This window comes from Thunnus thynnus, chromosome 17 (genome assembly GCF_963924715.1).
Source record: "Thunnus thynnus chromosome 17, fThuThy2.1, whole genome shotgun sequence".
Lineage (NCBI taxonomy): Eukaryota > Metazoa > Chordata > Actinopteri > Scombriformes > Scombridae > Thunnus > Thunnus thynnus.
Genome location: NC_089533.1, coordinates 785,877 through 812,772, shown reverse-complemented (window position 1 = coordinate 812,772; position 26,896 = coordinate 785,877). Strand labels below are relative to the sequence as shown.

Sequence of the window (26,896 nt, the reverse complement as noted above, 5' to 3'; positions counted from 1 at the left end):
CTCGTGTCTGTTCGAGCTTTTCTTTCACAACATCACCTGTCAGGTCATAAATGAGGCTTTTAAAGGAGCACTCCGCCAATTTCCCACATTATTGGTGCTTCCTGTTTGCCTCACTTCTCTCAGTCCCTCCCAGGTGTTTCATTATTATTTAACAATCCATGTTATGATGAGAAAGTCTTGTAATCTGTAGGAATAATCTGGATTATTATTGTTTATGTTGAAGGGAAACTTTCTATCCAACACAAAGAGGATTTTCAGCCTCATAGAAAGTGATATAATAGTGATATTATCCATACAAAGAATGAAAAACTAAGAACAAACAAGTAAAACAGAATCTACAATCAAAATTCTGTTGCGAAAATAAATAATTATGTAACGCAGATCATTTTTTAAACCTTAGATCTGTGTTGCTAGCTTGTTAGCTCATTAGCAAGCTTAGCTAACTGGTGTTAGCTTGCTACAGAACAAAGTTAGAGAGGTTTGTGGTACAAATAAAGATTATTTATGTTAGGACAGATGTTGGTTAGCTACAGGCTACCATATTAGCTCAAATAAATCTAAGGATGAAAAACAAGAAATTTTGTCAGGAGAATGAGCGGGAAAATTATTTTTCAAACCTCAGATCTGCATTGCTAGCTTGTTTGCGCTTTAGCAAACTTGGGTAACAAGCTGACATTAGCGAGCTAGCTGGTGTTAGCTTGCTACTGAACAAATAAATAATACAGGTTATGATTATTGGCTAAAATGATGAGATGGTTAATCGATTGAACAACATTTTGATAATCGATTCATTGTTTAAGAAGGAAACTTCTTTTATGAATCAGACCTTTTAATCCAGATGTTACATCAACAAGTCAAATCTAATCTTTGGAGTCGATCTGACACCTGAAGCGGGATGTTGATGAGTCTGATCAGCTGCAGCGTCCGATCAATAACTGATATCCAATAAAGGTGTGTGTGTGTGTGTGAGAAAAGACTGTCAGTGAAGTCTTTCACGTCCTTCACGATGGCGGACCTGATGACACCATGGTGATGTCATCAGGGCGATGACTGTTTTTTTCACAGTTAACTGACATTTCATGGACTGAACCATCAATGAAGAAAATAATCTGCAGATGAATCAATAATGAAAACAATCATCGGCTGCCGCTCGGCGCTGCCTGTACGTGTCATCATGTCTACGAGGTCTCAGGTGGACTCTGCAGACCTCCACAGAGTCCTTCAGGTGCAGCCTGCAGACCACATGTCAGAATAAGCTTTCAGCATATAAAAAGCATCATTTGTTTTTGTTTATTTGTTCTTTATGAGAGCCAAAGAATCACAGCGGATCACTTCTTACTTTATTAATTAATGCTGGTAACACTTTAGTTCCTTTATTTATCATTAATAATCAGTATATAAACATTAGTGGAACCAGGAAGTATGTGGAAGGACTGTCCACATACTTTTGGCCATATAATGTGTTACTGTAACATCAGGAGTTCATCACCTGCAGTATCTGATTAATAATAATAATAATAATATCTGATCAATTCATTGTTTTGTTTTTTATTTCAAAACACATTGAACAACAAAAACAATTAAATTCAAAACAGATTTTTTTTTGTATTTCCGGAACCAGAAACAAACATTTTAAAAGCTTTTTAGCCGCAAAACAAAAACTTTGACTTAAACACGTGCACGTACGCGCGCACACGAGATGGGGCACGCCACAGAGGAGGAAACGGGGTCGCGCGGGAGATGATGATGATGAGGAGTGTGATGGTGTGTTCAGGTGCTGCTCGTAAACTCGCAGATCTCATAAACATTTTCTGGTTTGAAATAAAACCAAAATTTATTTTTAATTTTAGAATTTCTGAGAAAAGTTTCAGTCTATAGATTAAATATAATCTATAAATTTAATATCAGAAAAAGGAAACTATTGATGTTGAAAAGTCTCATTCTGTAAAATCTGCTTTAATAAAAGAAATATTAATTACATGAATCATTATTATCAGTTTCAACATTAAACATACAAAAATAATATTTTAGCAATAATAATAATAATAATAATACCAAAGAAAATCAAACATCTGATTTCAGAGGGAAATATTGTACTTTCTACTCCACTACATTTATTTGACAGCTTTAGTTACTTTTCAGATGAAGATTTGACACAATGGATAATATAACAAGCTTTTAAAATACAACACATTGTTAAAGATGAAACCAGTGGTTTCCAACCTTTTTGGCTTTTGACGTCTTACAAAAAGCAGTGTGTAGTCGGGGTCACATTTCACATGTCTATGAGTTGTTAACAGCTCCACCAAATAGTGATTTTTCCCTCTAAACTTCTCACATGCTTTCATTTCAATAAATGTTCAAATGATCCAATATTTCAGCAAAAATCAAAGATTAGAGAAAAAGTCCAAAAACTGAAAACAGATTTGTGTATCAGAACTTTGTTTTTTCTTCTTTCCTCTCCCATTAATCATCTCACCACCCCTCAGATTTATCTGCTGACCCTTTGGAGGGGCCCCACCCCTAGGTTGGGAACCACTGGACTAAACTAGCTAACTGTATATAAAGTAGTGTAAACTAGCTCCACCTCCAGCAGCTACAACAGTAACATGCTGCTCTAACACTGATGCTTCACTATTAATAATCTAATGATGTCATATATAATAATATATCAGTCAGAGGGACCAAACCACTACTTTTACTGCAATACTTTAACTACATCAAGCTCATAATACTTATGTACTTTTACTGCAATACTTTAACTACATCAAGCTCATAATACTTATGTACTTTTACTGTAGGAGGGTTTTTCATGCAGGACTTTTACTTGTAACGGAGTATTTTTACATCGTTATATTGGTACTTTTACTGCCGTAAAGTATCTGAGTATTGTTTGTAACTACGTTTTCTTGCTGTGTTGTGTCTCGCCTCCGCCCAACCTGCACTACTTTAAGGTGTCCTGTGGTCCCTGAAGGCAGCACGTCGCCCCGTCAGCGCGTGATATCCTTCCGCGGGAGAGAAGCGCGCGGCCCTTTCCCTCCGACAGCACAGGATGTGAACGGGACGTTACTCTGCGCCACCGTGAACGTTTCCCGCCCCATCCGACTGAAACACACCGAGCTAGCACCGGGTCCCTCCGCCTGAACCCGCCCTGCGGCGCCACCGACGGAGCTCCGTGAAGAAATATAATCTGCTGCGAGCTGCGCGGCAACCGAAACCGAGAGAGAGAGAGCGAGGCTGCCGGCGGAATGGAGCTCATCACAATCCTCGAAAAAACGGTCTCTCCAGGTGATTATCAGCACCGCAGCCTCCGCACACCATACGCCCGCGCTCCGCGGCTGTATGTTGGGGCGGCGGCTGCTCCGGTGAACCGGCGGCGGCTGCTCCGGTGAACCGGTGAAAGTTTAAAGGAGGGAAAAGCTTCGCTAGCGGGGAGCTAGCTCGTCATGCTAACGCTAACGTCACGGCCCCAGTCCCCGCAGATAACGCGGGTGACTCTGCACTCTGTCCGGCGGATTCTCGCAGCCTGACAGCGGCGGTAACCCGCCGATCAGCCCGCTGATCCATTAAAAACGCAGTCACATAATAATCCTGTCGGTTCGGTTCGCGGAGGCTGACCTGACAGCCGGATTCAGCTCGCGACCCTGCCCATGCCCGTTAGCCGCTCTGCTAGCCCCTGCTGCCGGCCGCCTCCCGCACGCATGCCCGGCTAACGGCTCTTTTAAACCGCTTAAACCGGAGAAAAGTGCCTCCAGTTGCTACTTTAGCGTTGTTCAGTTTCTTTACACCGAGTTGATGTTGTTTAAACCGAATTGCTGTTTGTCCCGAAAACTTTATTTTTGCGTCTTAAAATGTGTCCCGGCGGCCGGCTAATGCTAGCATGCTAACGCGGCTAACACGCACGCTGGAGCCGCGGCGTGCTTCCTCCGGCGGGACCGGGTGCCTTATCGGTGAAATCCTCCTTTAATGTCGTTCATTAATGGGACGTATCTGTAACATGTCCTCTGTCTAAGCCCGGTAAACTTCCCGGTTCACGGTTTATATTGGAAGGTCCGTGGTAAAGGCGTGTGTTAGCATGCTAGCTGTGTGCTACATTGAATAACCCCTCTCCCCTCCTCTCCTCTCCCCGCAGATCGGAATGAACTGGAGGCGGCTCAGAAGTTTCTGGAGCAGGCTGCCATAGAGAACCTGGTTAGTATGTTGTTAGCATGTTGGTAATGTGTTGTGTGGACTGTGGAGGGGAAGCTAACAGACCTGCTGCTACAGTCAGACATGCAGCAGCATGGAGGAGAGAGGAACTCAGGACAGCTGCTGCCCCCCCCCCCCCCCCCACTAAAACACACACACACACACACAAACACACACACACACACACACACACTGCTAGCGTTAGCATTTCATGGAGGCAGCTACACCCATCTGATGTGGTGAGAGCTGCAGATTCAGCGTGTTCATCAGCTAATATGTCGCTTTACAGACATTTAAAGGGTCATTTCACCCAAATTATAAAAGACACAGACACACAAGCAGCGTCTGTCCAGTCTGATTTAGTTGTTCTGGTTTGGAGATTCAGTATCTCCAAGTTAAATGTTTTCTGCTCTCTGCTCGGACAGATTTCAACAACTCAGCAGCAACATATGCAGCAGTGGTGGGCAAACTGTGGCTTGTGGGCCAAATCTGGCCCTCCAGCTACAGTTTTAGTCCCCCTGCTGAAAGCTGAAGTTCTGACTATAATAGTTTAGATAAAAACCTTGAACATAAAGTTTGATAAATCTGCTGTGGATAACAAAATAAACCCCAGTGAACATCAGCTTGTTCCACAGCAGGAGCGAGCTGTTTGAACTCTGATGCTGCTGACATTAAAGGACCTGTTCCCAGTGTTCCCAGTGTGTTAAACCAGCAGTCAGGTGTCTGTAATCATTCCTCCTGTTCATACTGGATATTAAAGATCCTTCAAATGTGCTTTCAATGCATTTAAAAGTCTGTGTGAAGCTTCTATTCAGCTTCAGCAGTCTGAGTTAGTCATATTAAGTGGATATCTGACACATTTACAGTCTTTTTAGCATCAAATTCCCTCTTTGTGTTTCCTCGGACAGTGTTTCCCTGTTGAGCTGCAGGTGGAAGTATAGTAACAAAAAGAGGAACTTTGGCACTAAAAAGACTGTAACGTTGAAAGATATCTACTTGATTTGACTCATTTGGACACTGAAGCTTCATATTAGCTTCAGATAAACTTTAAATACAGTTTTGCACAGAAGGAGGACTGTGGATTTACATTGTAAGGTCATTATGAAGGGATCTTCTAATGGTCAGTATGAACAGGAGGAATGATTACAGCTTTAATGTTTATTTGATGACTGTTGGTTTAACACTCTTGATAAACTGAAAATCAATGACAGAATATATATTCATGAATCTGTTAACTCACTAATGAGAAAAATGATCTTACATATAATCCTAAACACTGTTAGAAATTTATTTTCTTCTTAATTAAAAGAAATGAACTAAACATACAGCCTGAATCAACTGAACCATGAAGAAGCTTCAGTCCTACTCCATTAGTTGATTAGTTCTTAAAATGCTGCTAAGTTATAAATTCAACCTCAAACATGCAAAACAGTTTAAAAAGTGAGTTTTTAGACCTGGATATTATGGATATTATGGTTTATCATTTTACACAAGTTACAAGATGTTTCTGTTTTTGGCTGAAATGTAGAAGAACTAACGGTTTCATCTCTGGATGATCTGAACCAGCTGAGCAGCTGCTGAAGGTTCAACAGCAACAGTCTGATGTGTTGATACATGCAGAGCTGCAACTAATGATCATTATTGATTAATCTCATTTATTCTCTTGATTAGTCGTTTGGTCCATAAAATGTTAGAAAATATTAAAATGTTGATCAATGTTTCCTAAAGATGACGTCATCAAAGATCTTCAGTTTACTGACAGAGACGAAAGAAACCAGCAAACATTCACATTTAACAAGCTGCAGTCAGAGAATATTTACTCAAAATGATTGATTGATTATCTGGTAGCTGGTTGCAGCTGTGGATCCTGAACATCAGTGTTTCTGTCTGGAGTTTCACTTTAGTGTAATTTGCTGACTAATAACAGAAGTCAGTGGGCGACTCCCTGATCGGATGCTGCTGAGTATCACAACATCAAACTCAACTCCCGTCTGCACGAATATCACTAACATCAATATAACATCAATATAACATCAATATAACATCAATATAACATCACTATAGCATCACTATAACATCAATATAACATCACTATAACATCACTATAACATCAATATAACATCAATATAACATATGCAACACTAACAAGCACCTTTCTGTGAAATATTAACCTCCTAAAACACTTTTACAGTCAAAACTGAAGAGTTTTAGTTTCTGGATACTGCATCATGATGATGATGATGATGATGATGATGATGATGATGATATATTTGCATCAATGTGATGAAGCACTTTGATTTTACAGCTATTGATGAAAAGCAGATATTTTATCCATAAACAGTTGCTCTGCTTCAGGAGCATGTAGTGACATCAGAGTATAGATGGATCACATGACTCATTGATCATCTGTTAGAGCTCAGTAATGATCAATAAAGAAGCTCCAACTCAGACTCCAGGAATATCTAATAATATCTAATAATATCTAATATGTTAATCAATACGTCATTCATGCAACTCAACAACTGTAGCACAGTCTTAAAAAGATGATTGACAGTCTCAGACGGCTGCGTTTCCAACGACAACAAAAGAAATGAAATAAAAAAATATTATCTCAGTTTCAACCGAAGCTGCTTGAAAAGTTTATCAACGTAAAACACGGATCATAATTAACGTTAATACTGTTCCCTCAGCTCTGCACCAATCAGCTCGCCTCTGTCCACACCACGCCACCGCTAGCTTACTGTTAGCCATTAGCTTACTGTTAGCCATTAGCTTACTGTTAGCCGTTAGCTTACTGTTAGTCGTTAGCTTACTGTTAGCCGTTAGCTAGTAGCCTGTACACTGCCGCTGAACCACGAGTGCTGTCCAGACTGTTCTATAACACAACTGCTAACAAAACTTAATGTCCTTTACTGAACCGCCGCTGTGACTGTAGTTTAAAAACATCTTAAAAATACATTTAAATCATTCACTGGGTTTATAATATGGACGTTACAGGATATAATCTTTAACGTGTTTCATCACTTCCTGTAACGACAACTAGAGAGAATAAATCAGCTCATCAGTCACTAGATAACATGAGTTAGAAACGTTACAGTATTCAAATGTCAACCATCCGCCCCCCAAACCAGCCAATCAACAACCATCCGCCCTCCAAACCAGCCAATCAACAACCATCCGCCCTCCAAACCAGCCAATCAACAACCATCCGCCCCCCAAACCAGCCAATCAACAACCATCCGCCCTCCAAACCAGCCAATCAACAACCATCCGCCCTCCAAACCACCAGACCAGTAATACTGAATTTAACCACCAGGTGTCGCACATGACTCAGTTGCTCCTGAGTGGAGCTCAGTGAGATCAGCTGAGTCACACAAAGTGTTTTTATTTGTGTTTCTGGTTTAACAGCCGGAAACACTGCAGCTATGCTATGCTATGCTATGCTAACTAGCATGGTAAAATGATCCGTCACGCCTCTTTGTATCCGCTTGTGTTCATAACACATCAGCATCCAGCCGGTTTAGCCGGGTTATCGACGATATCGGCAGCGTTAGCCGGGTTATCGACGATATCGGCAGCGTTAGCCGGCTGGACAGCAGCAGCCTGTCGGCGTCAGAGCCGCCGTCTGAGGCGCTCAGACGTCTCATTATGACACATGCCACTTCAGTTGGAAGTCAAACCGGTTTAAGCTGGTACACCAGACTGGCAAAACCGGAAACCAACCCAACCCTAGAAGGTACCAGTGACAGCAGCAGGAAGGCTGAATGTACACAGGATGATACGCAGCAGTGGAAACAGTAGTTGACTGGTTTATGCAGAGTTCACCAGTCAGTGAAAGTGTTCCTGCTGGCTCTGGTCCTGGACCAGGTCCTGGACCAGGTCCTGGAGGCATCTTCCTGCATCTGCTGGCTGACCGTTTCCATCAGTGCAAAAACAAGAATTCAAACAAATCAAATGAGTTTATTTCCTGCAGCTGTGAGTTATAACTGATCTACATCCTCGTGTTTACAGCTCACTTATCTCTAAAAATCTGCTTTGAAAAACAAATCTTTCTATATTTTTATTTTCTTAAATTGAGTTGTGATAGTTTTCGTTCTTCAGCCTCCAGTCCGATAAGGGACACGTGGCCGGCAGCGTCTATTGTAGTAATCCTCCTTTTGTTACCGTAGCGATAGACGAGCCATATGGAGGACGGACGATGCTCAGAAACACTAAACAAACCATCATCAGACTGAGTTTCTAGTCTTTAAATCAAAGATATATTGTGTTTCTGTCCTGACTGAGATGAAACGTTTAACAGAAAGATGAAGTCGGTGTTTTAGTGTTGTGGGTGTAAAGAGCTCTGACAGCCTGATGGAGCTGCAGAGGAGGAGGATGAGGATGATGATGATGATCAGACTTTATTTCTGTGGACTGACTGTACAATCAGCTGAGAGCAGAGCTGTTAAATAATGTTTCTTTTAGCTTCCTGTTGTTACTGCTGTTAATAAATGAGGGATAGTGACGAACCTGCAGAGAATCATCAGTGACTCTGCAGCTTTATAGTGAGTTTCTGCTCATTGTTTATTTGTTTACTGCTCTGCTTCACTCTCAGCGTCTCATACTGAACACTACCTGCTCAGTTAGCTGTAGACTACCTGCTCAGTTAGCTGTAGACTACCTGCTCAGTTAGCTGTAGACTACCTGCTCAGTTAGCCGTAGACTACCTGCTCAGTTAGCCGTAGACTACCTGCTCAGTTAGCCGTAGACTAGCTGCTCAGTTAGCTGTAGACTAGCTGCTCAGTTAGCCGTAGACTACCTGCTCAGTTAGCCGTAGACTACCTGCTCAGTTAGCCGTAGACTACCTGCTCAGTTAGCTGTAGACTACCTGCTCAGTTAGCTGTAGACTACCTGCTCAGTTAGATGTAGACTACCTGCTCAGTTAGCCGTAGACTAGCTGCTCAGTTAGCCGTAGACTAGCTGCTCAGTTAGCTGTAGACTACCTGCTCAGTTAGCTGTAGACTAGCTGCTCTCAGTTAGCTGTAGACTACCTGCTCAGTTAGCTGTAGACTAGCTGCTCAGTTAGCCGTAGACTACCTGCTCAGTTAGCCGTAGACTAGCTGCTCAGTTAGCCGTAGACTACCTGCTCAGTTAGCTGTAGACTACCTGCTCAGTTAGCTGTAGACTACCTGCTCAGTTAGATGTAGACTACCTGCTCAGTTAGCCGTAGACTAGCTGCTCAGTTAGCCGTAGACTAGCTGCTCAGTTAGCCGTAGACTAGCTGCTCAGTTAGCTGTAGACTAGCTGCTCAGTTAGCTGTAGACTAGCTGCTCAGTTAGCTGTAGACTACCTGCTCAGTTAGCTGTAGACTAGCTGCTCAGTTAGCTGTAGACTACCTGCTCAGTTAGATGTAGACTACCTGCTCAGTTAGCCGTAGACTACCTGCTCAGTTAGCCGTAGACTAGCTGCTCAGTTAGCCGTAGACTAGCTGCTCAGTTAGCTGTAGACTACCTGCTCAGTTAGCTGTAGACTAGCTGCTCTCAGTTAGCTGTAGACTAGCTGCTCTCAGTTAGCTGTAGACTACCTGCTCTCAGTTAGCTGTAGACTACCTGCTCTCAGTTAGCTGTAGACTAGCTGCTCAGTTAGCTGTAGACTACCTGCTCTCAGTTAGCTGTAGACTAGCTGCTCAGTTAGCTGTAGACTACCTGCTCAGTTAGCTGTAGACTACCTGCTCAGTTAGCTGTAGACTACCTGCTCAGTTAGATGTAGACTACCTGCTCTCAGTTAGCTGTAGACTAGCTGCTCAGTTAGCCGTAGACTACCTGCTCAGTTAGATGTAGACTACCTAATCAGTTAGCTGTAGACTACCTGCTCAGTTAGCTGTAGACTAGCTGCTCAGTTAGCTGTAGACTAGCTGCTCAGTTAGCTGTAGACTAGCTGCTCAGTTAGCTGTAGACTAGCTGCTCAGTTAGCTGTAGACTAGCTGCTCTCAGTTAGCTGTAGACTAGCTGCTCAGTTAGCTGTAGACTAGCTGCTCAGTTAGCTGTAGACTAGCTGCTCAGTTAGCTGTAGACTACCTGCTCAGTTAGCTGTAGACTAGCTGGTGAACATAGTGGAGCAGATATTTCCTTCAGGAGTTGGTAGAGAGCAGAAACAGCTAAAAGAGAGAGAATATTAGACAGAAACAGACTCCACATGAATGATAATGTTGCTCCGTAAATAAACAACTGTTTGCTAACATGTTCAACATGTCAACCTGTTAAATGGTTTTATTGTTCACCAACTTGTAACTCTTGTTTTAAAAGCTGCTTTATAAATAAAGCTTCCTGATAAGCTGCTGATGAGTCAGAGTTGAGTTCATCACTTGTTTTATTCTGACATGTTTCTGCTGTTTCCTCTGTAATCTCACGTCTCTTCCTCCTCTCTCCTCCTCTTCCTCAGCCCACATTCCTGGTGGAGTTGTCCAAAGTGTTGGCGAACCCAGGAAACACTCAGGTGGCTCGTGTGGCCGCCGGCCTGCAGGTGAAGAACTCTCTGACCTCCAAAGACCCCGACGTCAAGACGCAGTACCAGCAGAGATGGCTGGCCATCGACGCCAACGCTCGCCGCGAGATCAAAAACTACGTAAGGACGCAGATCGCCTGCGGGAAGGGTTGGTTTGATGTTCACTGTCTCATCACGTCCCGTCTGTCTCTCAGGTTTTACAGACTCTGGGCACGGAGACGTATCGACCCAGCTCGGCGTCGCAGTGCGTCGCTGGGATCGCCTGCGCAGAGATTCCCGTCAACCAGTGGCCCGAGCTGATCCCCCAGCTGGTGGCCAACGTCACCGACCCCTCCAGCACCGAACACATGAAGGAGTCCACGCTGGAGGCCATCGGATACATCTGCCAGGACATCGTGAGTGATCGCACACACACACACCGCTCATCATCTCTCAGCTAACTGATGAAGATGTCGGTCACAGTTCACTAAAAGCTGACGTGACGTCCTCAGACTGTCCGTCAGTCCAACGGTAACCAGGACAACAGCAGAGCACTGCTGCGATCATTAAACATACTGGAGAGTAACATGAGTGATTGACAGCTGACTCATCATTAATAATCCTTCAGTTCTGCACCATAAAGTAATAATAATCACAAAATAAACAAACGAGTGTGATAGTGAAGGACGTGAACGGTGCATCAGGATGAAGCTGCTGATCAGCTGATCTGTTACATCAGCATTGAGAATAGATGAATGTTTTAAATATGAATCTAAATATCAAAGGACAGACTCAGCCGGTGTTTGCAGTCAGCTGGAACATGACCAGCTCACTGTCACATGACTCGTTATCACAGTCTTCATGTTTATCACGTCGTGTTTATTGTAATATGTATGTTTGTAAAAATGTTCACTTTGAGCAAATGAAGACGGTGATAATGAGTCATGTGACTCACTTGTGAGCCAACCTGAACGCACTGTTGGCTCTTAATAAAGTCACAGTGAAGTCACTACAGCGTGCGCTGGTTCACTTTGATTTTCACCATCAATCTAAATATATAAATAAATCTAAATATTGTTTCTGGAGCAGCGACAGCAGAGACTGACTGGAAACTGATCTAACATGTCAACATGTCACTTCAATCATATGACTGACCTTTATAAAGACACCAGTCCTTCCTCCTCCTCCTCTTCCTCCTCCCTGTGCTGAAGGTGTCGCTGGTGGAGGGAGGAGCTGGTTTAGTTTAGTTGAAGCAGCTGTAAAACACTCTGCTGTTTATTGACCAGTAACAGAAACAAACATAGTCGTCAACTTCAGGTGATCTTCACTTCACCTGGTTCAGTGTGAGAGAGTGTGTGAGAGAGTGTGAGAGAGTGTGAGAGAGTGTGAGAGTGTAGGACAGAAGCAGTTCGACCATAAATGATAAAATATTAAATCAATATGTGACGTCAGAGTTGATGTGTGAGTGAGTGTAATGCTGATGATGTCATCACCGTCAGTCTATAACGAGGCTCGTTATCGTTTGACGTCTGTTTAATAATTTCACTTTCATGAAGGAAACTAAAAAGCTTCAGATCGTCACAGTGAGAAGCTGCAACATTCAGGTTTTTATTTTAGTTCAAATGGTTTCAGATGAATTTAGTGTTCAGGGTTTAATGGCTGCAGCTCTAGATCAGGGTCTCTCTAACCTGCAGCTCTAGATCAGGGTCTCTCTAACCTGCAGCTCTAGATCAGGGTCTCTCTAACCTGCAGCTCTAGATCAGGGTCTCTCTAACCTGCAGCTCTAGATCAGGGTCTCTCTAACCTGCAGCTCTAGATCAGGGTCTCTCTAACCTGCAGGTCTAGATCAGGGTCTCTCTAACCTGCAGCTCTAGATCAGGGTCTCTCTAACCTGCAGCTCTAGATCAGGGTCTCTCTAACCTGCAGCTCTAGATCAGGGTCTCTCTAACCTGCAGGTCTAGATCAGGGTCTCTCTAACCTGCAGCTCTAGATCAGGGTCTCTCTAACCTGGTTCTGGTTGTTCAGGATCCGGAGCAGCTGCAGGAAAACGCCAACCAGATCCTGACGGCCATCATCCAGGGCATGAGGAAGGAGGAGCCCAGCAACAACGTCAAACTGGCGGCGACCAACGCCCTCCTCAACTCGCTGGAGTTCACCAAAGCCAACTTCGACAAGGAGGTACGAACATCTCTGGATCAGGATCTGGATCTGGATCTGGATCAGGATCAGGATCCGGCTGCTCCACACATGACGTGTTGCGTGTGGGTCGCAGGTCTCTGCAGGTCTTAAAGCAGTAAATCTAGTTTCCTCAGTGACGACTGAGCAGCCGAAGCTCCTGGTGAATAAAGTGAAAGTGTGATTGTTGTCGTGCAGGAAGCTGTTTGATGCTTTGTTGCAGAGTTTCAGTAACAAACAGCTGCAGGAAGTCTCGTCCTCTGACTGAGACTTCAGCTGAAAACTGGTTAATCCATTTGATCAGGGATCAATTACATCTTTAAAATGATTGTTATATATATATTGATATAAACCGTCATACTTTCATCCTTTGGTTGGTGTTAAATTTCCTTTTTTATGTGGGATTAAAAGTCTTAAATGAAACCTGCAGTCAGCTGGTTTCTCTTCCTTCTCTCTGGGGACAAATATGATTAAATATGATTAAATATGATTAAATATGATTAAATATTAGATATTTGAACTGTTGAGCAGTTTGTCCTGTGATCCAGCAGAGGGCGTTAAAGTTCAGCATCAGCTTGACCGTCAGTAAACTGAGACGGACACATCAGATATATGTATATATGTATATATATATATATATATATATTTACCCACAGAGATAAATGAAAAGCAGATCAGACTGTTTTCCAGCTGTGTGAACAGCAGCAGGTGTTTGAAGGTTTCATTCTGCTGAAATGTTAAAGTGTGATCAGTGTTTCCTGAAGACGACGTCATCAAATGTTTAGTTTTTACTGTCAGAGACTAAAGAAACCAGCAAATCCTCACATGTAACCAGCTGCAGTCAGAGACTTTGACTGGTGTGATTGATTTTATCTTGGTCCTGTTTCAGACGGAGAGACACTTCATCATGCAGGTGGTGTGTGAAGCTACACAGTGTCCCGACACCAGAGTGAGTAACGACAGACGAGCCGCCACTTCCTGTTTCTCTTTATTAAAACACACACGCAGAGCAAAAAAACCCCAAAAAAACCACATCAACATGAAGAACAAACACTGAAATATACTGAAAGTTTCCCTCCAACATATGACATCACAACTAGTCCAGAGCCAATCAGGGTCCAGTATTTAACTTGCACACATGTGATGTGGAGACATGAAGCCTCCAGTCAACAAACACTTAATCAATATTTACAGATGATTGATTGATATTACACAAAGTGTTTTATATACAGCTGAGGATCAGTAACTGTTGTTATCCTTCATCTCCACACAATAACTCCTCATCTTCCTCAGTACAGCCGATCATAACAATACATGTTATTAATCAACTGTGCGTGTGTGTGTGCATATGTGTGTGTGTGCATGTGTGTGTCTGTGTGTGTGTGTGTGTGTGTGTACGTGTGTGTGTGTACATGTGTGTGTTTCTGTGTGTGTGTGTGTTATTGTGTGTGTGTATGTATGTGTGTGTGCGTGTGTGTGTGTGTGTGTGTGTGTTATTGTGTGTGTGTATGTATGTGTGTGTGTGTGTGTGTGTGTGTACATGTGTGTGTTTCTGTGTGTGTGTGTGTGTGTGTGTTATTGTGTGTGTGTGTGTGTGTTATTGTGTTATTGTGTGTGTGTGTGTGTGTGTTATTGTGTGTGTGTGTGTGTGTGTTATTGTGTGTGTGTGTACGTGTGTGTTTCTGTGTGTGTGTGTGTGTGTGTTATTGTGTGTGTGTGTGTGTGTGTGTGTGTTATTGTGTGCGTGTGTGTGTGTACGTGTGTTTCTGTGTGTGTGTGTGTGTGTGTGTGTTATTGTGTGTGTGTGTGTGTGCGTGTGTGTGTGTGCGTGTGTACATGTGTGTGCAGGTGCGGGTCGCAGCCTTACAGAACCTGGTGAAGATCATGTCTCTGTACTATCAGTACATGGAGACCTACATGGGTCCGGCTCTGTTCGCGGTGAGACCAGTTTAAAAACCAGAAACCAGTTCAGGAAGTGATTTATTTTTTTTTATAGAGACGACAGGATTTTAATCCTCCTCCTCTTCCTCTGTCAGATCACCATCGAGGCGATGAAGAGCGACATCGATGAGGTGGCCTTACAGGGCATCGAGTTCTGGTCCAACGTGTGTGACGAGGAGATGGACCTGGCCATCGAGGCCTCGGAGGTCTGTGAGCCCGACTTTACTGTCCTGAATGTTGAGACTTTTATCAGCTGCCGTCTCCTCACTCTGCTTCGTCTCTCGTCCAATGGCAGGCCTCGGAGCAGGGACGGCCCCCCGAGCACACCAGCAAATTCTACGCCAAAGGGGCCCTGCAGTACCTGGTCCCCATCCTGACGCAGACCCTCACCAAACAGGTACCGCACCCGGACCGCCGGCTGCTCCCCTCATCGTCCTCACTGAGTCTCTTCAGCTATGTCAGATGTTAAAGTTAAAGACGTTGTGATCTTCGTCTCTGCAGGACGAGAACGATGATGACGACGACTGGAACCCCTGCAAGGCGGCGGGCGTGTGTCTGATGCTGCTGGCGACGTGCTGCGAGGACGACGTGGTTCCTCACGTTCTGCCTTTCATCAAAGAACACATCAAACACCCCGACTGGCGTTACCGCGACGCCTCCGTCATGGCCTTCGGCTCCATCCTGGAAGGACCTGAACTCAACCAGCTCAAACCGCTCGTCATACAGGTGAGCCGCCTCGCTCGGGCGTCGTGTTTCTCTCTCCGTGTGTTTCACTAACACCCTCCTCCTCCTCCTCCTCCTCTTCCTCCCCCCTGCAGGCGATGCCCACCCTGATCGAGCTGATGAAGGACCCCAGCGTGGTGGTGAGGGACACCACGGCGTGGACGGTGGGCAGGATCTGCGAGCTGCTGCCTGAAGCCGCCATCAACGAGATGTACTTGGCCCCCCTGCTGCAGTGTCTGATCGAAGGTCTGGGGGCCGAACCCAGAGTGGCCTCCAACGTCTGCTGGGTGAGCCGGGGGGCGGGGGGGTGGACGGGGGGGGGCACAGAGGGTCTCTGACATCACTGTTACATCATCAGAAAGCTTCACACAGTCACACAAACGCCGACGAGCTTCAGACTCGTGATGAACTTTAGAAACTTGGTGTTTGATGAAAACAGACGAGAACTTTAACACAACTGAACCTTCGTGTCTGTAGTGACTCCGGTGAGGAAACGTGTCTGTAGTGACTCTGGTGAGGAAACGTGTCTGTAGTGACTCCGGTGAGGAAACGTGTCTGTAGTGACTCCGGTGAGGAAACGTGTCTGTAGTGACTCCGGTGAGGAAACGTGTCTGTAGTGACTCCGGTGAGGAAACGTGTCTGTCGTTGTTTCTTTGTGTCAAACAGCACGTCATCGGTGTAGTCGCCAAATCTTTGTCTCCAGATTTGGTGTAAACATTTAGAGGAACTGAAGTTTCATCTGAACAACAGTGAACGTTACACAAACTAGACTGACGGCAGATTGAAGAACTACTGTGAAGACTTTGATGTAATGAATGAATATAACGTGTATAAACCACATCATGTGGTCCTGATGCTGCAGCCTCTCAGTGCTTCAGTCTGAGTTTAGAGCTGTTGTACCTGGAGGACCACTGGTTGGTTTCCAGATGAATAACCGTCTTCTTCTTCTTCTCTCCTGTCTGTCAGGCCTTCTCGTCTCTGGCTGAGGCGGCCTACGAGGCCACGGACGCTGCAGAGGACCAGGAGGAGCCCAGCACCTACTGCCTGTCCTCCTCCTTCGAAATCATCGTCCAGAAACTCCTGGAGACCACAGACAGGTACGAGCCCGTCTGTCCTCAGTCACGTCTTCCTGTCAGCAACGTTAACACACAAGAACTCACAAGAACTTGTATAAATATATAAATATCAACTGTCAGAGCAAAGAAATATATCACAACATCTAGAAACAAGCAGCAAGAAAAAATCTCTAAGCATCTCTACTCAAACTAAACCTGATTCTAACCTGAACAGTGAAACTGAGTGTGAACCTCCTCACCATCATGGTTTTCAGCTAAAATCCGTCAAAGATAGAAAGACACAGTTTCCTGTCGCAGGACTTCCTGTTGAGTGTGAAGTAGGAAGTTTGAGATGCAGCCGAGTGTGAACCGCAGCTGTAGAAACACACTAAATATAGACGGATGTGAACTGTGACCTGAGAACAGACTCAGCTTTATATTAACCTCACTGAGCTGTCACCCAGCAACACAGTGTTCACATTATTCTGTCCACTGAAAACTGCAGTTTAACAATAACATGAAAACCAAAGAGCAGGTCCGAACAGCTGCCAGATCCAGTAGGAACTGTTGTGAGCTGGTTGTTTCTCTGCAGACCCGACGGACACCAGAACAACCTGCGCTCTGCTGCCTACGAGGCTCTGATGGAGATCGTGAAGAACAGCGCCAAAGACTGTTACCCTGCAGTCCAGAAAACCACACTGGTCATCATGGAGAGACTGCAGCAGGTCCTGCAGATGGAGGTGAGACGGGGAGGCCGGGAGGTTTAATACCGGGAGGTTTAGTACCGGGAGGTTTAACACCGGGAGGTTTAGTACCGGGAGGTTTAGTACCGGGAGGTTTAGTACCGGGAGGTTTAACACCGGGAGGTTCAACACCGGGAGGTTCAACACCGGGAGGTTTAGTACCGGGAGGTTTACCACCGGGAGGTTCAACACCGGGAGGTTTACCACCGGGAGGTTTACCACCGGGAGGTTTACCACCGGGAGGTTTAGTACCGGGAGGTTCAACACCGGGAGGTTTAGTACCGGGAGGTTTACCACCGGGAGGTTCAACACCGGGAGGTTTAACACCGGGAGGTTTAGTACCGGGAGGTTCAACACCGGGAGGTTTAGTACCGGGAGGTTTAGTACCGGGAGGTTTAGTACCGGGAGGTTTACCACCGGGAGGTTTAGTACCGGGAGGTTTAACACCGGGAGGTTTACCACCGGGAGGTTTACCACCGGGAGGTTTAACACCGGGAGGTTTACCACCGGGAGGTTTACCACCGGGAGGTTTATTACCGGGAGGTTTATTACCGGGAGGTTTACCACCGGGAGGTTTAGTACCGGGAGGTTTACCACCGGGAGGTTTACCACCGGGAGGTTTACCACCGGGAGGTTTATTACCGGGAGGTTTAACACCGGGAGGTTTACCACCGGGAGGTTTATTACCGGGAGGTTTAACACCGGGAGGTTTACCACCGGGAGGTTTACCACCGGGAGGTTTACCACCGGGAGGTTTATTACCGGGAGGTTTACCACCGGGAGGTTTACCACCGGGAGGTTTAGTACCGGGAGGTTTATTACCGGGAGGTTTACCACCGGGAGGTTTACCACCGGGAGGTTTAGTACCGGGAGGTTTACCACCGGGAGGTTTACCACCGGGAGGTTTAGTACCGGGAGGTTTAGTACCGGGAGGTTTAACACCGGGAGGTTTACCACCGGGAGGTTTACCACCGGGAGGTTTATTACCGGGAGGTTTAACACCGGGAGGTTTACCACCGGGAGGTTTAGTACCGGGAGGTTTACCACCGGGAGGTTTAGTACCGGGAGGTTTAACACCGGGAGGTTTACCACCGGGAGGTTTACCACCGGGAGGTTTATTACCGGGAGGTTTACCACCGGGAGGTTTACCACCGGGAGGTTTACCACCGGGAGGTTTACCACCGGGAGGTTTATTACCGGGAGGTTTAGTACCGGGAGGTTTAACACCGGGAGGTTTAGTACCGGGAGGTTTAACACCAGGAGGTTTAGTACCGGGAGGTTTAACATCGGGAGGTTTAACACCGGGAGGTTTAACACCGGGAGGTTTAACACCAGGAGGTTTAGTACCAGGCTGGGTGTGAATGTGTGTTTTTCGGTGTTATTAACAGTAACGTGTGTCTGGTCTGTGATGATAAATCATGCACCACGCTGACCGTGATGTAAAACACAACCACATTTATCTGAGACCTGATAGTTTATAAACATCACACTGAGCTTCATGTTTTCACCTCTCTGTCATTAAGGTGATGTGTGTGTGTGTATGTGTGTGTGTGTATGTGTGTGTGTGTGTGTGTGTGTATGTGTGTGTGTATGTGTGTGTGTGTGTGTGTGTGTGTGTGTGTGTGTGTGTATATATGTGTGTGTGTGTGTGTGTATGTTCAGTCACACTAAAACATGTTGGACATTAATCAGCTCTGCTGCTCGTTAGTGAGACTGTAAAGTTAAAACCTTCCTGGTCTAAATGAATGTTCACTAGAGTAGTGATATGCAGCGCCACCTCTGGACTTCTGTGTAATGATGTCACTTCCTGTGTGTTTCCAGTCCCACATCCAGAGCACCTCAGACAGAATCCAGTTCAACGACCTGCAGTCGCTGCTGTGCGCCACTCTACAGGTGAGACACACCTGAGCTGTCGCTTTGAGAGCGAACCGCCGGCCGGACGTGTTCTCACCGCTTCCTGTTTGTGTTTCAGAACGTTCTGCGTAAAGTTCAGCACCAGGACGCCCTGCAGATCTCCGACGTGGTGATGGCCTCGCTGCTGAGGATGTTCCAGAGCACGGCCGGCTCCGGAGGCGTGCAGGAGGACGCTCTGATGGCCGTCTCTACACTGGTGGAAGGTAGAGACACGCACACACACACACACACACGCACACACACACACACACACGCACGCACACACACACACACACACACACTGGCGCTGGTTACAGCTGAGAGTCGGGAGGAAGCTGAATGTTTGTGTTGTGTGCTTCAGTTCTGGGCAGCGACTTCCAGAAATACATGGATGCCTTCAAGCCTTTCCTGGCTATCGGACTGAAGAACTACGCTGAGTATCAGGTACGACACGCTGCAGCACTTCTTCTTCTTCTTCTCTGTCTGACAGACTTTTAATAAACCAAACATACAATAACAAGATGAATAAGGTCTGAACCTCAGCAGGAAATAAACTGTCTGTCTGCTTTTACATCCTGTTCAACAACAAACAGGTTAAACGTCTTTAAAAACAGAACTTGGTGATTCTCAGATTTCCGAGGCACCTTGAACGCCGCCTTTACGACCATCAGGGCTGATTTAGCTGCTTTCAGTCACATGATGCTGGTTTACACTCACTGAGCCGCCTGTCACTCATTAAAGCTGCTTGATTGTCCAACATAGTTGCTTGTTAATGTTTGAATGGACTGATAGTTATTGATCAGTAACGTGTGTCTGGTCTGTGATGATAAATCATGCACCACGCTGACCGTGATGTAAAACACAACCACATTTATCTGAGACCTGATAGATCGAATCAAATCTCACGTTCTGATTCAGCAAATCAAACCGATTAATCAACAAGTTTCAGCAGCAGAATCAATGAATCGATTGAAAACATATGAAGCGATAATGCAGCAGCAGAGTGTGGTGTTGTTGTTTCGCCACCAGGTGGAGCCTCTCTGTCTCTAATGAGACCACACGGGCTGTAAAACAAACGCACCTCCCTGGCTGCTCAAAACACTACAATACCCATGAGCCTCAGCTGCTGTTGCCACAGAGCAACAAACCGTGTCGCCATAGTTACTGAATTCACCCAAAAGTGACCCAGAAATGAAAGAATCAATCAATCTTTAGCATGTGACAGCATTTGAAGCTCTGTGATTGGCTGTTTCCTGCTGAAATGCACCCTGGGAGTTTCACCACAGAGGAAGAACAAACTACTGGAGCTTCACTGATTAACTTCTTATAAATGAGTCGTAGTATTGACGATTGTTGCTGTGATTGACCCTGATGATGATGATGATGATGATGATGATGATGATGATGATGATGCAGGTGTGTCTGGCGGCGGTGGGTCTGGTGTGCGACCTGTGCAGAGCTCTGATGTCCAACATCCTGCCTTACTGTGACGAGATCATGCAGCTGCTGCTGGAGAACCTCGGGGTGAGGAAGACTCTCCTGTTCTTGTGTGTGTGTGTGTGTGTGTGTGTGTGTGTGTGTGCGCGTGTGTGTCTGGTCTGTGATGATAAATCATGCACCACGCTGACCGTGATGTAAAACACAACCACATTTATCTGAGACCTGAATCTTTCTTCTGTTGCCGTCGACGTCTGAAAGCTCGTTTTACTGACTTCCTGCCACACGTTTGAACTACACACACGTTCACCTGAACTACACACACGTTCACCTGAACTACACACACACGTTTACCTGAACTACACACGTTCACCTGAACTACACACACACGTTTACCTGAACTACACACGTTCACCTGAACTACACACACACGTTCACCTGAACTACACACGTTCACCTGAACTACACACGTTCACCTGAACTACACACACACGTTTACCTGAACTACACACACACGTTCACCTGAACTACACACACACGTTTACCTGAACTACACACACGTTCACCTGAACTACACACACACGTTTACCTGAACTACACACGTTCACCTGAACTACACACACACGTTTACCTGAACTACACACGTTTACCTGAACTACACACGTTCACCTGAACTACACACACACGTTCACCTGAACTACACACGTTCACCTGAACTACACACACACGTTTACCTGAACTACACACGTTCACCTGAACTACACACACACGTTTACCTGAACTACACACGTTCACCTGAACTACACACGTTCACCTGAACTACACACACACGTTCACCTGAACTACACACGTTCACCTGAACTACACACACACGTTTACCTGAACTACACACACACGTTTACCTGAACTACACACGTTCACCTGAACTACACACACACGTTTACCTGAACTACACACGTTCACCTGAACTACACACGTTCACCTGAACTACACACACACGTTCACCTGAACTACACACACGTTTACCTGAACTACACACACGTTCACCTGAACTACACGCGTTCACCTGAACTACACACGCGTTCACCTGAACTACACACGTTCACCTGAACTACACACATGTTCACCTGAACTACACACGCGTTCACCTGAACTACACACGTTTACCTGAACTACACACACGTTCACCTGAACTACACGCGTTCACCTGAACTACACACGCGTTCACCTGAACTACACACGTTCACCTGAACTACACGCGTTCACCTGAACTACACACGCGTTCACCTGAACTACACACGTTCACCTGAACTACACACACGTTTACCTGAACTACACACGTTTACCTGAACTACACACACGTGTACCTGAACTACACACGTGTACCTCGCTCCTCTTCCTCCTCTGCGTCCTGCCGTCCTGTGAAGATGTTTGTGTGTCAGGTGACCTTCAGACAGGTGTAACGTCAGCTGTGTGTTTGTGTTCAGAACGAGAACGTCCATCGGTCGGTGAAGCCTCAGATCCTGTCGGCGTTCGGTGACATCGCTCTGGCCATCGGAGGAGAGTTTAAGAAATATCTGGACATCGTTCTGGATACGCTGCAGCAGGCGTCGCAGGCGCAGGTCGACAAGGTGACGACACACACACACACACACACACACACACACACACTCACACACACGCTCAGCTGATCACTAGAGGATGATTGAACCTTCATATCTGAGTCTGAACAGACGCAGAGCTGGATGATCATTTATCTTAGAAAATAAATGGTTGAAGTTTTCTGAACTGTTTGTGTTTTAATGTTTGAAGTTATTGATCAGTAACGTGTGTCTGGTCTGTGATGATAAATCATGCACCACGCTGACCGTGATGTAAAACACAACCACATTTATCTGAGACCTGATAGTTTATAAACATCACACTGAGCTTCATGTTTTCACCATTAAGGTTAAACGTCAGTGATGTAAATTCTGATTCCTGCTGAACACATTGAACTCATCGCAGCTGTTTTATCTTCATTTACACACAAAACCCTGAAGTAACGCTGCAGCATTTCAAAGCTGGCGAGTAAATGTCACATGACCTGTGCGTGCGTGTGCGTGTGTGTGCGTGTGTGTGTGTGTTCAGACGGACTACGACATGGTGGACTACCTGAACGAGCTGAGGGAGGGCTGTCTGGAGGCGTACACCGGGATCATCCAGGGCCTGAAGGGAGACCAGGAGAACGTCCACCGTAAGACCACGCCGACCGCACGCCGACCACATGACCGCACGCACGCCAACCACATGACCGCACGCCGACCACATGACCGCACGCCGACCACATGACCGCACACCGACCACATGACCGCACGCACACCGACCACATGACCGCACGCTGATCACATGACCGCACGCACGCCAACCACATGCCGATCACATGACCACACGCCGACCACATGACCACACGCTGATCACATGACCAGGCACCCTGTCAGCTGACGTCGGTTCCTCTTCCTGTCAGCAGTGAGCAGGAGGATTTTACGACGTCACAGAGAGATTTTGGGTTTTTTCACCCAGGAAGCTTCCGGCTGCAGCCGAAACACTAAACTTCCTGGTTTTGCGGAACCCAACAAACAAACAAACAAACAAACAAACATTAATAATGTGACGCCGTCTGCAGGTTCAACTCAGTTCATTAAACTTTGTTTTTCTTCTTTCTTCACTCCTTTTGATTTCACCTCTGCCCTTCATCTTCCTCCCCTTCATCTTCCTCCCCCTCATCTTCCTCCCCCTCATCTTCCTCCCCCTCATCTTCCTCCCCCTTATCTTCCTCCCCCTCATCTTCCTCCTGTCCTCCCTCCTTCCTCACATTGATCTCTCCTTCCCTGTATCTCCTCCTCTCCTCTTCCTCGCCTCCTCTTCCTCTGTCAGCTGATGTGATGCTGGTGCAGCCTCGGGTGGAGTTCATCCTCTCCTTCATCCATCACATAGCGGAGGATGAAGATCACTCTGACGGAGTCGTGGCCAACGCTGCTGGACTCATCGGGTAAGGAGGAAGAGGAGGAGGAGGAAGATATTTTAACTCAAACTCTTCATTTCATTGAATCTTTTACGTCACATCTTCTGACTTTAAATGTTTTATTTATTTATTTGTTGTTTATGTTTTAGTCTCTGCTACAGATGCTAATTTAGCGTCAGAGCTAATCTACACACATTTACACTGATAGTGTTGATTAATGTGCAATTAATAAATAAACTAATAAATCAACTAATAAACAGGTAAGTAGATGAATGTTGATGTGTTTAAAGACCTTCAGACATGAATTACATCATCAACATGTTTATAGTTTATGTCTTTAAATCAGAATTCTGGGTAAATTATCCTCCGTAGTTTTATTTCAGCTTCCTGTTTTATTGATCTTCAGTCCTTCATGTTAGTTAACGTGTGTTAACGTGTGTGTGTGTGTTCAGAGACCTGTGCACGGCCTTCGGTAAAGACGTGATGAAGCTGGTGGAGGTTCGTCCGCTCATCAACGACCTGCTGACGGAGGGACGACGCTCCAAAACCACCAAGACCAAGACGCTGGCTACCTGGGCCACCAAGGAGCTCCGCAAGCTGAAGAGCCAGGCCTGGTGAGAACACACGCACACGCACGTTAACACACACACACACACACACACACACACGCTGAAGAGCCAGGCCTGGTGAGAACACGCACGCACACACACACACACACGCTGAAGAGCCAGGCCTGGTGAGAACACGCACGCACACACACACACACACACACATTAACACACACACATGCACGCACACACGTTAACACACACATGCACACACACACGTTAACACACACACACACACACGTTAACACACACACACACACACACACATTAACACACACACACACACACACACACACACACATTAACACACACACATGCACACACACACGTTAACACACACACGCACACACACACATTAACACACACACATGCACACACGTTAACACACACACACACACACACGTTAACACACACACGTTAACACACACACACACGCTGAAGAGCCAGGCCTGGTGAGAACACACACACAGAGTGGTTTTGAAGCTCAAAGCGAGCCGCTCCGGCCGTCGCCATCTTGGCAGTACGTGACGCTGTGTAACTCCCAGCCAATCAGAAACGGGCAAAGAGGCGGGCCGAACGGCTGAAACAAGCCACCTAGCGGCTGGCGGACCTGTCAGTCAAAGCAGCCATGTCCTTCATTATGCAACTTTACATCTTAATAACATTATAACAGTGAGTTATAAAAAGATTCACCTCCGTCCAGTTAACATGAAATGAACTACAGACTGTAAACATGTTTATTCTGCTGTAACGCTGGTATTTAACATGGAGGTCTATGAGGGTCTGAGGGTCTGTGGGGGTCTATGAGGGTCTGTGGAGGTCTATGAGGGTCTATGTGGGTCTGAGGGGATTGACTCACTGTTGCAGTTTGGCTTCATTTTATATTTTTGCTGCTCAGTAAAAACTGAACATATAAAACATGAGTTTAGTTGTTTGAAGACGTTTTAATGCAGAATAATTCTATAACTATCCTGCACCACTCTGACACCCAACTCATCATCATCATCATCATCATCATCAGTACTGTCTGTGTTTCCTGTCCGCCGTCGCCCTGACGACTCTCTGGTTGTGTTTTCAGATTTTGGCGGCGGGGAAACGAGAGAGAGCGAGATTAGAGACGACATCAGAGAACAACGAGGACAAACTGCCCCACTGGAATTCAACTCTTGTGTGTTTGCGGCGGTTCGCTGCAAACCCGAGCCGAGTGTGAGATGAGACGATGAGTGTGTGAGCGAGCGAGCGAGACGATGACATCACACCACCTTCAGTTCCAGCAGGCGACGACTTCCCCCCCCCCCTCCCCTCCTCTTCCTCCTCCTCCTCCTCCTCCTCCTCCTCCTGGACGGCCTGTGGACTGGACTCTTGACTCCCCTAAAAACAAAAAAAAGAAAGAAAGAAAAAAAAAAAAAGACAAACCCCCCCGGAGCCCCTCCCCCCTCCTCCCACAATCCACCTCTCTCGCTGTAGCCGGGCTCGCCAACATCTCCTACGACACGACGATGACGTCACCGACCTGCCGCCCTCCACACCGAGCCCCCCGGGGGAGGAGGAGGGGGGGGAGGGGAAACAAAACAGAAAAATAAAAGACTTTTGTGGAATCAAAGATAAATGAATCGACTTTGAGGACTTCTGTGGAAACTTTTGGATTTTCGTTGCTCTTCTTTTCTTCTTCTTCTTCTTCTTCTTCTTCCTCTAAAAGCACTCTGTGGTCGCAGACTTTGATGGTGAACCAGCGACGGAGATCTGACGGACAACAAACAACCTCCACCTGTCCGGTCCCATCCAAACAACTACAGCACTAAAAATTCTTTGAAAGCAGAAGTTCCAAACGGACGTGAAACACTTGAGGAAGCTCAGAGGAGACGAGTGCCAAATGGAAATAAAACGTGGCGCGGAGCTGCTGGTGGAGCGTTTTGATTTCCCGCTGCACTTGGTTTGGGAACGGGTCACTCACCATTTTTGCTTGTTTAAAAAAAAAAAAAAAAGAATTCAGAGAATTGAAGACGTTTGTATAAGGTTATATTTTTCCATTGCTATAATGAAAATAAAGTAAAAAACAATAAAATGATATGAAACATTCCCCAAGCAGGTCTGGTGATTTGGGTTCTTCTTTGTCGTCTGTTGGACTCCTGGACTGATGAACGTTTTTGGACTTTGACTCTTCAGTTCGGTGGCCGCCTCCCACTGTTGGTTTGTTTACTCGACGCCACAAAGAACCATGATTTTTTGTTTGTTTGTTTTTTAACTCACTTCATTGCTTGTTTGGTAGCAGCTCGCGGTCGCTCCTCGCTGACGGGGAGTTCTGTTGGGACGTTGAGTTTGTAGTTGGTGTGAAGTTCAGACGCCGCAGAGTTAAAAACGCTGCGAGCACGCTCGGCGCCGTCTGTCCGCCTCGTCTCCAGGTCTGGACGCGCTTCACTTTCTGTCAGCCGGAGCTCAGAAACCCGCCAACCCGTCTGGTTTCGGTTCACGTTGACGGGAAAGTGAGGCGGGTCCGGCCTCGGAGCGCTCGCTCTAGAGGCGCGGCGGCCGTAGCGAGAACAGCTTCCTGTTGACGTGATGAACCTGGAAACTCGATTATTACTGAATTGTGAATCATTTAAAGCCAATCTGCTTTTTATTTCATATTCAACTTTAGTGAACTAATAAAGTCTATATTGTACTGAA

General features: G+C 46.0%; 1 protein-coding gene and 1 non-coding gene across 2 annotated transcripts; both read left to right on the top strand.

The window, feature by feature from the left end:
- The first annotated feature begins 3,004 nt into the window (after positions 1-3,004).
- Positions 3,005-26,896, top strand: kpnb1 (karyopherin (importin) beta 1). The gene is made up of 22 exons (XM_067615438.1): positions 3,005-3,288; positions 4,133-4,191; positions 10,609-10,791; positions 10,866-11,066; positions 12,676-12,828; positions 13,715-13,774; positions 14,674-14,763; positions 14,862-14,972; positions 15,062-15,163; positions 15,268-15,492; positions 15,585-15,776; positions 16,456-16,586; positions 17,137-17,284; positions 19,109-19,180; positions 19,260-19,404; positions 19,542-19,624; positions 20,597-20,704; positions 22,105-22,248; positions 22,748-22,853; positions 23,534-23,648; positions 24,074-24,235; positions 25,308-26,896. Coding segments are annotated over exons 1-22 (2,631 nt in total). The 5' UTR covers positions 3,005-3,248; the 3' UTR covers positions 25,309-26,896.
- Positions 23,099-23,237, top strand: LOC137168715 (small nucleolar RNA SNORA79). Its single transcript, XR_010924331.1, has one exon. It is a non-coding gene; the product is annotated as a small nucleolar RNA SNORA79 (small nucleolar RNA).

What these genes read in the sequence shown, in the direction of transcription:
- kpnb1 (XM_067615438.1), top strand. Translation starts at nt 3,249, where the DNA reads ATGGAGCTCATCACAATCCTCGAAAAAACGGTCTCTCCAG. An exon ending in TGGGTCCGGCTCTGTTCGCG is followed by an intron (nt 14,764 to 14,861) that starts GTGAGACCAGTT and finishes TTCCTCTGTCAG; the next exon opens with ATCACCATCGAGGCGATGAA. An exon ending in TGCTGCTGGAGAACCTCGGG is followed by an intron (nt 20,705 to 22,104) that starts GTGAGGAAGACT and finishes GTTTGTGTTCAG; the next exon opens with AACGAGAACGTCCATCGGTC.